At 41.3% G+C, this 11,828-nt stretch overlaps 1 protein-coding gene across 6 annotated transcripts in view; it reads left to right on the forward strand.

The window, feature by feature from the left end:
* Positions 1–11,044, forward strand: part of LYN (LYN proto-oncogene, Src family tyrosine kinase) — a 52,377-nt gene extending 41,333 nt beyond the window's left edge. For all 6 annotated transcript variants that reach the window (XM_040545570.1, XM_040545572.1, XM_040545568.1 and 3 more), the window contains exons 11-13: positions 1,870–2,023; positions 4,138–4,269; positions 9,420–11,044. In XM_040545570.1, the coding sequence (XP_040401504.1) occupies positions 1,870–2,023; positions 4,138–4,269; positions 9,420–9,622 (489 nt within the window). In that variant the 3' untranslated portion in view covers positions 9,623–11,044. The remainder of the gene's footprint in view (positions 1–1,869; positions 2,024–4,137; positions 4,270–9,419) is intronic.
* Positions 11,045–11,828: the final 784 nt, after the last annotated feature.

Below are 11,828 nucleotides of genomic sequence, written 5' to 3' on the forward strand. Positions count from 1 at the left end.
CAGCCAGCAGTTAGACTAAATGTTGGATCTGTGCAGGGAAGTAAGAGGAAAGTTGATTCCTTCTTGATTGTTGCTGTGTTTTCACAGTGGCATTAGTGCACCTGTCCGCGTTTCAGTCGCATCTGCCAAGCTGGCCGGTCCCATTTCAGCATTGATCTTAGAGCAAAACTTTCGCTTTCGGTTCTCCTTCTTCCCCAAACCCAAATCATCACATGTGGAGGAGAGAATTAAATGCTACCCTTCTATTTTGTGAGCAGTCTTTAAGTCTCTAGTAAGACTCTCTGTGGCAACTATTCACTAGTAGCTGCTTCCTTCATTATAAAATACTTATTCCTAGAAAATTTGAAATGCAGATGTTCTTCACTTTCTTCATCATCACAGATTTTCTGTCTGGTTTAGAGTAAGAACACCCTTGTCTTGTGTAAGTGAAATTTAAGACCGCTCTGAAGAAGTGGCAATATATTGGTTTGTAAGAAAAGTTTTTTAGTGGCAAGAGGTGGGAGGGAAAGTGACTGCGTGTTCCATTGCCTGAACAACAAAAGAGGAACGAAGGTAACGGGGTTTCACTGCTGTAAGTGGTAGTACTGCGTGCGTGTGGTGTATCCCTCGGGGACTTTTTAAAAACGGATAAGCAGAAGTGATGTGAATGTTTTCTTAAAATTTTGCCAGGTGCTCCTGCCTGCTCTACTGCACAGCTGAAATGTGCAGCTCTGGCACTGGCAAGGTGTCCGTGTGCTCGTCTTCTCCTGAGACAGAGGGGAAAGAGCTCGTGCACGAGTGTGGTAGGGACTGGGGCGAAAAGGGCCCTTATGTTTCACTGCTGCTTCATTAACAAATCTGGGAGCTTGTGCTCCCCAGACGATGTGGATGGCAAAGACATGTCACCTACAGAAATTCTGGAGTAGTATCTGTGGCACAGATAGCCTGTGGGCCTTGCCTGGGAGTGGCACCAGCAGTCTCACAAGGAAAAGAAATACTGACAGCTCCCAAGCGCTAGTCTGCTGTTATTTTTTTCCTAGCTCCTATTAAACTTTTGGACAGCATACTAATGACACAAAAGTTTTACTGCTCTGAATTGAGAAACTATTTGCTATTTCTTTTTTCTTCCCCCTTTTTTTTTTTGAAAAGTGTGTTTTTCTTTGGGGTGGGGGAAATAGGGCAGTCTGGACAAATGCATTAATCACCTTTAATTTGATTTGGAAATTAATTTTGGTTGCTGAAATGCAAGTTAAATTTACTTGTGATAGTATCTGAGTACTTGCTGTTGCCAAATGCTCCTCATGTATGAGCAGGTAGATGTTGTCGGAGGTGAAAACATACATAAAGTTATTTGACCTGTCTTAGTAATTACACAGGCTTATACCAGATAATTAGAAAGCTGGTGGGTTTTTTGTTTGCTTGCTTGTTTGCTTTTGTTTTGCTTCATTTTCTTTTAAAAAACTTTCTGCATTGTTTCTTGATGATACTTGAAAGATCACGTCTCTCATTTAACTTACCAATTTCTTCCATTTTCTTATTATTTTAAAAATAAACTGGTTAGTAAATTAGGAAAGAAAATATTGTAGTAGAAATCTTATGAACATTTCATTTAAATTTTTGATTTGAGTATCTTATCCTACCGGCTTTTATTCAACCAAACTATTCTTTTGAAGCTGCCACTGTAAGTATCGTTTTGCAGGGCTGGATCTACACGTAAGTTTTGCATGGCAGTCAACCTCTCCTAGTTTCCATGTACAAAATGCTCCAAAGTTACTGGTGATGAATAAGTGAACGTGCCTTTGCTGGTACATTGAAAGAACAGAGAGGCCTGGCCTGCCGATGGCATTGTATTGTGCTGAAATACCAAAATAGTTGTTTATTTTGTTACAGATTGCAGAAGGGATGGCGTACATAGAAAGGAAAAATTACATCCATCGAGACTTGAGAGCAGCTAATGTTCTGGTTTCGGACTTACTGATGTGCAAAATTGCTGATTTTGGACTAGCTAGAGTTATTGAAGACAATGAATATACAGCAAGAGAAGGTATGTTCTTTTGTTGTTTTGTTTTGTTTTGTCTTTAAAACTTCAGTCTCTGGGAGGAACTGAGGCTGTATCTAAAAATAATATGGTCACCAAGGATAGAAAATGCCATAAAACTTCCTAGAGACAGTGTTCTAGTGCCAACAACTTTTAAAAAGACCCTCAGCTTTCATCCCATTGAATTAAATGCTGAGAAATTATGAAACTTATTTTTTCTTCACATCCTAAGTGCCACGTGCACCTCCCTTCCCTTACAGAAAGGAAGCAGCCCTGGTAGTTGTTGTTGGGAGAACCTTTTGCAAAATTGGTTATCTTTTAGAGCTGCTTTAGGAGCTGCAGCATTGATTTGTGTGTTCAGCAGCATTGCTCCTGTGAGTTAGGGATGCTCAAAGGCTACCTCCATTTCCCTGTTCAGCACATGGCTGGGAGGTAACACTGCAGCAGGGGCAGGACTGGTGAGAGAGGAAAGCATACTATCATAGATTTGTCTGTGGTTTGCCATATGTGTTTTGCTAATATTGTCACGGATTGTTTTAAGAAGGGCGTAGTCAATTAGCTGTAGTGAAAAGGGTTTTTTGTTTGTTTGTTTGTTTGTTTTTGTTTTGTTTTTTTAATGTTCCCATGCACAGATTGCATTAGGGTAAATACCCTAAAGCTTTTCTGAGCGTGCCTGTTGGCTGGCTGTCCTGCTCTCATTTTAAGGACACTACCTCATGTTTTCACACTGGCTGGGTGGAAACTGTGGTAATGTAGGATGAGAATGGAAGAACCAAGGTACACGGAAGAAAGAGAACAATGTGTTACAGTTGAGATTAAAGGGCTACTCAGAAGTCACTAGGTAACCAGTGACTAATTCAATAGGAGTTCAGAGGGAAGGACATGATTAAGCAGCTTTCGGAGGTACAGAACCCATACCTGTGTTTTTTTAGCTAGCTCTGGACACTGTATATTGATTAAATGATCCTTTCATGTTATAAATTCCTTATGCTGGGTTTCTTTGACTGGTTTCCTGGCATTCAGTAGTTTCCTAGCTGACCTGGTATTTTGTGCCAGAATGACAGAGCAGGGTAGAAAGGGCATAAATAGGATCTGTTCGCATTACTCCTCTTTGTCTGAAGAGCTAAAGTAATATTCCCTAATGATGGCTGCTTAAGGGTTTCATTTCTAACTAGATGTAGTTTGCATTTATATGGGATTTTTCGGAATCAGTTATTTAGACACGAAAGACATATATTAAGATATGACTTGCAACTCCTTTTGCATCTATGGCTGTTCAGAAATAACTGAGTGTGGCATATGTTAAAGTGCATGTTGAAGTAAGATGGACTTTCTTTAAAATGGTAGAAGTTAGTTAAGTCTTGTGAAATTCCAGCTGATGGTTTCCTGGTTTCAGCTGGAATAGAGCTAATTTTCTTCCTGGTAGCTGGTGTGGTGCTGTGTTTCGGATTTGGGATGAGAATAGTGTTGATAATATTACCAGTGTTTTTAGCTGTGGCAGAGCAGTGCTCACAGAGCCAAGGCCTTTCCAGATTCTCCTGCTGCCCTGCCAGGTGCACCAGGAGCTGGGAGGAGACACAGCCAGGACAGCTGGCCCAGGCTGGCCAGAGGGATGTCCCATACCATAGGGTATCATGAGGAACGATAAAAAAAGTGGGAGTTGGCTGGGGTATGTGTGTGGGTGCTGCTGCTTATGGTCTGGCTGGGAATTTATTTTTTATTTTTCCCCGATTCTCTCCCCCATCCCACTGGAGGGAACGGCTGCGTGGTGCTGAGCTCCTGCCAGGTTAATCCCCAACAAACGGGACTTGTAGGATTTTTCCCTGGTCACTGGCAGAAGGTAAAATGTTTACTGCCATTTTAGCAAAAATTCACAATACCCAAGAGGCGAAAGGCGCTATGTAACGTTCATCATTTTATTTGCACCTTTAATGCAGGACATGCAGCATGGCAACATGTGTCTTCCAGCCCATCTGTGTTGGTAACTCCTGGGTAGAAGGAGCTGCTGGTAGCTTTGCTGATCTAGGGGTGCCATAGACAACTCTCTTAAATCCTTCCAGTGACTTGATATAGAGTGTTTAAATTTGCCTTTGACTGATTGAAACTGTCTTGTTTTTCAGGTGCAAAATTCCCTATTAAATGGACAGCACCGGAGGCAATTAACTATGGATCTTTCACTATTAAGTCTGATGTGTGGTCATTTGGGATTCTCCTGTATGAAATCGTCACATATGGAAAGATTCCTTATCCAGGTATGGACGTGTGATTATACCATTGCTCTGTATTTATGCTTTAGTGTCAAAAGGCAAAGAAAATACTCAGGGAAAGAGCTGGCATCTGACAGTAGCAACACCAGTGATTTGAGAAATGTCTTGCGGGTAATGTTAGTGTTCTGAAAAACTATCATCAGCGTATATGTAAGCCATGTGCCTCTTGGGGATAAATTTTAGTAAATGGACTAATAGCACCTTGAATGAGGAGTCATTTTTATATATTTAAAAGAATTTACAGCAGAATTGCTGTAATTGTCAAAGATCCCAACTTCACAGGCTAAAGCACTGTCACGGGGAGGACACAGTACAAGTTTTAATGGTATCGTGTAAGCTACTGGCTTTTTTTTTAATGTCATAATATGTGAAAGTACTGAAGAAGTGTGTTTTCACAAGCAAATAGGCACTAATACTTTGTCATCATGAGCTAATCTAAACAAACAAGAAACAGAGCCTAAAGCAGTGCTGCTGTACCACTTGGAATAGTTTCTCTTTGTTCCCATGGTTCAGATACAAGACCACAGGGGAGTACCTCAATAATGGCTGCACTAGGTAGCCATGAAATGGTGATGTGCTTCATGTTTCCTTTTTCTTTCTGTTAGACAAAATACGTATTAATGTTTCCAGTGCATAGAAATAGCTTGCATAAAGGATATTTGTGCGTATAAAACTGTCACATCTCGGGCATAGCTGATTAACTCAGGGCAGCAGAGTGCATTCACATAAGCTTGCTGAGGTTATGGAAAATTAACCTAAATTCTCTAATCTTGTGGGCAAATGGAGAAAGTGCAGCCGTATTCACCTGGCCTGCTCACCTCCATTTAACAGATGGAGTTGCTCCTGAGATAAAGCCTTCGGATCCGGCAGTTTACAGGCAGGAAAGGGAGAGCAGATATTATATATTCAGGCAATGCTTTTCCAGCACTTCCAGTGCAGCAGCTCTTGCCGTTTAAACGGTGAAACCGTTTTCACCACCACTTCACAAGCAGCTGGAACTCTGCATCCTGAAACACCAGGGGTGTCAAAGTGACAGAAATGGGTGACCTGAGTCCCAAAACCTGCCGTGACAGTATGCTTAACACCTGTGGGCACAGGGAGACCAGACTTCCCATGCGGCTCAAGCAGCCGGAGGAAGGTTGATGGCAGCCAACTTGATGTTATGTGAGGGAAGACCATATCACCTTTCTGCGCAGGAGGCAGAGCCAAAGCAGACGTTGTTATCTCTCCTCAAGGCTCCAGTCCAGGGAAGCACTTGAGCTCAAGAGCAGCCCCCTTAAACTTCAAGAGGTGATAGAGCTGCTTGCATAGCTAAATGTTTAAACATACGCTCAGGGTCATTTTTTAGGTAAGGGCTATAAAATATGTGACTGAGTAGCTGGTCCTCCCAGTCTTATTCTAAAAGAGCTGTTCATGTCCCCAAGGAAAGATCAGATGGAAGCTGTCAGCAGCAGGGTAATTCATGGCTCTTCCCACAGTTGCAAGACTTTATTTCCCATTAGCACATGCCTGTGCATCCAGACACTAGCCCATGCTGAGATGGCCTCACAAGGTTATTTCTGGATGCCTTGAAAATTGTCGTTCCCCGAGCAAACCTACAAGCTCACCCAGAAACCAGCACTACAAAAATACAAAACCCCAACCAATACTTAATTCTGCAGCTAAGTCTGCTGTCTCTCTACCTCCGTAAAACACATCATATTTTTATTTTAAGAACAAAATCAATCGGTGCAGCAGACACTGTACTACTGTGGGAAAATGTGTCTTCTAGGGGAAGCCTGGGCAATATATTTTTTTTTCAAATATGGAAGCATTTTTTATGAGTATCATAAATAAGCCATACACTGCGAATTAATTTGTCAGCCAGCGATTAGAAGGGGAAGCCTCTTGACTGCATACTGCTTGTAATAGTTTGCAGGCATTGCTTGCATTCAACTGCAAGAGGGATAAATGTCTATTTTAAATAAAAGTATAAACTGAAGTAGCCTAATAGGCAGAAAGCTGATACTGAAGAACCAGCAAGACAGCAAAATAAGTGGATGACCAATTTACTTCACATGAAGAAATGTGACAGGTTTAGGCAAATTACCCTAGCGTGGCAAGAATAGCCCAGTGATAGGTTGTGAGCAGCAGCTGCTGGAGTAGAAACAGTAAATTGATTTTTCAGTTCTAATGGGAACACTTCAAAATATTATTTTCAGGTATTAACCAGCTTCAGCAACTAGACAATTTTCAGCATAAAGCTGCATACAAAATGGTTTGAGTTATAGCTGACAAGTAGTTAATGCTAGGAACAAAAATCTAGGCAGGCAGCTTGGTAGGAAGCATTTCCAGCCAAGAAACTTGGAACTTCTGTGATCTTTGTTCCTAAATTCCAACAGCTGTTTCTCTTCCTGAGAAATTCAAAGCAATTAGTGGGACTATAGTTTCAGGAACTACCTCTGAAATATGAAACAAGTGTCTGATTCTGTAGGCAAGTAGGTCAAGTTGGTTGTAAAAAGCTAATTTCCAGGTGATTACACAATATGTAATTTATTGGAACGAGCCATGTTTGCATTCCAGTTATGTCAGCTGTTCTTCACAAGATGTGCCACTTTCTGTACACTGGGATTCTTCCTTCACATTGCTGTTCTTACATCATTTCCCGGGCTGTAACATAAAGAAATCTTTTATCTGTGAACCTTAATAGGTACCACGGCGTAAATTAACACACACGTACCAAACCTTTAGAGTTAGTCCTTTGCTAGCATATAAGGTGTAACAAATATGCATGCAGGATGTCTTTTACTGACTAGGACATAGTTTTGATGAAACAGGTATCTCTCTAGCTGAAAGAAAAAAAAATAACTTGGAGAAGCTAAACAAGTAGCTACTCTGAGAGTACTACATCAAATGTGGGGTAGACAGGTAAACCTCTCTGTTTTTAAAAAATATGTAAGTATGTTCATGATGCTGTACTTAGTATGCAATACTGATAAAAGGCTCTTCATTTTGGCCTTATGAACTTAAATGATTATTTAACTTTTTTTTTCTGCAAGTTAGCTGAAACACAGTACTCAACATTCAGAATGTATCAATAATCCTAAAGACACTAGATCTAAGCACAAGCCTATAAAGTACTTAAACCCAAGCAGTCAGATCATTGTTCCCTGTAAAAATACTTCATCGGCTTTCTTTCTATATTTATTTTGGCTTTACTTTATCTTTATATAGCAGTAATTCCTTATTCTGTGAAAACATCCTATTCCACTGCTACCTTCAAAATACTCTTTTGCTATAACACGTGCAGTGTTAGGAAAACTTCACTCCTCCTTCCAAAGCAAAACTTTGAAAATACAAAAGATGTGCCCAAAGTAACCGCTCTGATTCAGACCCAGATTTCATGGCTGATGGTATTTCTAGAGGTTAAAGCCAAAACGCTTGAACTGAAGGAACTCCAACCTTTGGAAGAATTTGGAGCAGTGTCCTATAGTTAATGTCAAATTATTTTGGGGAATTGATCCTACCCTTCACAGATCTTAGAATTAACCTCTCCCTTTGAAATGAAGGGAAAGAGGATCCACTGTGTTCTGTTATAGTGGTATCTGCTCTTCTAATTGAGCAAAAATTGGCTTGGTCTCATGGTGTGTATATTGTGAATGGCAGAACTTCCTTGTATATAAGAAAAATCCCCTTAATTCAAGTCATCTTGAATAATCAAAGTAGTTATACTGAATTAATTTGTCATTTGGTTGTGATTCAAACGTGTCCTTACCCACCAAGTGGCTTAAATCATAGCCTCGGTGCTCAGGCAACGCGTGCAGTGCTCTGCAGCGGTGGAGCTGCACGGTCGCCGCGTACCCAGGGGAGCAGCACACCTGCACCTCCGCTGCAAGCCTTGGCATCAATCGGAGCAGTGCCTGGCACACACTCACCTAACTGGAGGTTAAAAAAAACCACACCACATGTTAGTCTTAGGCAGAGCTGCACCATGTGGGGAACTTGGTCTGAGGAGCAGCCAGCAGCTGTGGGGTCGGGATACCCTTCTGGGTAGAGGTAAAGTCCTCACTGATGGCAAATGTCCAGGCTGGAACACAGGTGCTTCCTGCACGCCCTGTCCCTGGAAGAAAGAGCGTTCACTGAAGTACGAAAAGCTTAGAGTCTGGCTTGGGAGAAGGTAAAGCTGGCAGGAAGGGGCGAGCTGAAAGGCAGGCTTCGGGGTAGGAAGTGGTTTTCTTGTCGGCCCTGGCATAGCTGACCTCATGTGCAGGCCTGCCTTCTGAGAGCAGGTGTTGCAATCGTTCTGTGAGCCCATCTCTCAAGGATATAAAGGAGGAAAAGAACAAGATTAAAAAAAAAGAGGAGGATGCAGTCTGGGGCTGGTCCACGAGAGAGGCATGTGAGGCTCGGGATGCACTGCTGGTTGTTACTGTTCTTTTCCTCAGAAAGAGAACAACAACGGGGAAACAAAGCAAAGCTCATCACAGATGATATGTTTTTGCACAACAGGAATAGTATGAGCAAGAGGGAGAGGAAATTGCCTGTTACATGTAACGGTATCGGTGACGTCCACTATCTTGCAATCAGCAGCAAATTTGCAATAGTTAATATACGAGAAAAATCTGTGTGTGTAACTACACTGAAGGGTGCATGAAAGTGGGGCATCGGCAGTGTGGTTGAACAGGCATGCTGCTATGGAACAAGCAGGTTTGAAGCTCTGCAGCTAGAGACAAAGAGGGAAGAATGACACAGTTGGCCAGGGTGGGATTTTGGCTGTGGATCTCACCACCTCTGAAAGCAGGAAAAACAGGAGGGATCTGGGGAACAGAATGGAGCTGATTCTGGAGACAAGCAGTATGAACTCTTCCAGGCGTTTTAGACTTGGCACTAAAGACAGTGCTATACTTGAAACAGAAATCTCCTCCCAGGATTTTCAGAGCAAATCCCGCTGTGTCCATGTGCACCTAGTCCTTGTTTACTGAGCCCTTATTAGTAGCCGCCTTTAATAAGTAGTAGTAGCCCTCTATTATTGGGTTAGATGTGTGAAGATCTTTAGCGTGAAGTAAATGAACAAGAAATCAAGTCAAATAGTTTCTTAAGGACTTAAGAGATCAATTCATCAAAACCTTTTATTATTCTTCTTCTTATTATTAAAGGTATGAGCAATTCAGATGTGATGGTTGCTCTCCAGCGTGGGTACCGGATGCCACGTATGGAAACCTGTCCAGCTGAGCTTTACGATATCATGAAAACATGCTGGAAAGACAAGGCAGAAGAGAGACCGACGTTTGATTATCTACAGAGTGTGCTCGATGACTTCTACACAGCAACAGAAGGGCAGTATCAACAGCAGCCATAGAACAAAGAACACTTTTCCTGTTGACATGGAGCATTGTCACAGACTGTTACCCGGACAGACTGCTGTAACCAATTACTCCGTGAGCTTGGATGTCTTAACCAAGTGTGGAAGCTGAAATGCTGACGGAAAGACTAATTCTGCAGCGAAATAATCACGCTTTTCTTTGGTTAAAACAATTCCTCTAGAGGTTGAAGTTCTCTTTACATGCTCTGTGTTTTGCAGCTGCAGAAACATACCAAACCAAGCCAGCTTTTTGGGGTGGGAAGGGAGGCAAAATGAAAGCAACCATGCACCTGTACAGTCTGACAAATCCTTCTCAGGATCAGTCACGGAATACGTTACAAGGAGGCCTTTATAAAAGGGATGCATGAACAGCTGTCTTCAAAAGAAAAAGTCATGAAGGAGACCTTACAGATTTAAGACATGGTGTTGCTCTTAAATCACCTTTTTTGAAATGCAGCGTAGTGTGAAAATTAGTTTTGTATCCTTGTTATTTCGCAGTCGCAGTTGGAGTACTGGCACCTCTTGTAAGACTTTCTAAATGTAATGATTTCCTTTAAGGAAGGGTTATGTATGTAATTCTTTACATTGAAGATGATTCTGTTTTACTGCTCTGTTACTCGTATTAAGTTTAAAATAATTTTCAAAGCAATGCAACAGCCCTCTCAGATGCAGAAGCGCGTACATGACAGGAGAAGCAGCAGCATACCCAGCTCTGTGTTCGACCTTCGGTTTCCCACAAGGCCAAAGTCATCATCAATGGGAAAGCACAGGAATTTGAAGGAAGGTAATACTTTTATTGCAGTCACTGAGAATGTTACCCGTGAAAATATTTTAATCGTAATTTCTAATGGTCTGTGATCATTCGAGTATTCCTTATATTTTTGCTGCTTTAATCGACTAACCTAAAAGCGGTTTTAAAGCGAAAACTAGCTCTAGCACAGTCGAAATCCATTTGTGGAGATATGCAACAGGCTATTCAGTTACGTGGCAGTAACACTATAACGTCATTGCTCAGTATCTAAATCTATAATTCATAAAAATGAAATGCAGTTTGCTAAGCTCTCTAGATCAAATTGTTCTATCCGAATGAGTTATCAAAACAGCTGAGCTAGTGCAATTACAGTATAAGTGGGCTTTTTCTCTTGGTGACACTGTTCCTATGACTGAAACCCAGCACATCTTTGCCACCTCTCACCCCAATTATTTAGGCAAGTGGTACTTTGCAGAAGCTTACAACCCTTTCGATAAAGCTTCGGTGTGCCTGCAGCTAAAGTTCAGCAGCATAAACAATCATTGCTTTTGTTTTCCATCAGCTTCCTTCAGTCAAACTATGCTGGTTAAGCAGACTATCAGATAAATATGTAAATATTGTTTCTATTGTATGGTGATTTTTAATTTTAATAAACGCTTAGTCTGAAACAAGTTGTACAGTAGTAATTTGGGGAAAAATGCCTGATGTTCTGTCCATAGCAGTAGTTGCACATGGAACATAGGAGCCTCTGCTTATTACCACTTAGAAGGGTAATTTAGAATGGTAAATATTGATGGACTCTGCACGCCTTATATCTATTCAGTCTTGGTAAGGTGAAGCAGGTTGAACCACCCATGTCTGCAGCTCTTTTTGGGTTTCTTTTCAGCAGGCAAGAAAAGGTTTAGTCCTGAATTGTCCTTTAAAACAGCTTCCCAAAGTTCTTTAATGTAACAGTCCGTTGCAACACTTTGAAAAAGATTACAGCTAAAACTTGGTAAGTACTTCACTACAGGTTGTGTTTTAGCTTAAGGAAAAAAGCTTAAGAGATACTATAACTTTGTTTTTCAAACCATTTCCTGAAGCCAACAAAAGTGATCCGGGAAGCAGGAAGGTGCATGGAAATGGTGTTTGCTCAGAGTATGAGAGATTATAGATAGCGTGCTGCAAACGTGCTAGCATACAATCTCAGACAAGTGACGGCGCATCAAAGCGCAGCATGAAATCATTTGAAGTGATATTATAGTAAGTTTCTAGTATTAGCCTAATGTTTGACCGTTGCTGGTCCAGAGCAATTTGTACTCAGCAGCCTTCTTGTTCAAGGGATCAGTACTCAGTGCAGTGTAGCACTACACCAAAATATTTTTTAATAGTTGGAATATTTTGTGTGGGAATAGAATAATATTTTAGAAATTCTACCCTGGAGATAATCCATATTTAAGAGTTAAGAGAAAC

The sequence above is a fragment of the Cygnus olor genome, chromosome 2 (genome assembly GCF_009769625.2).
Source record: "Cygnus olor isolate bCygOlo1 chromosome 2, bCygOlo1.pri.v2, whole genome shotgun sequence".
Lineage (NCBI taxonomy): Eukaryota > Metazoa > Chordata > Aves > Anseriformes > Anatidae > Cygnus > Cygnus olor.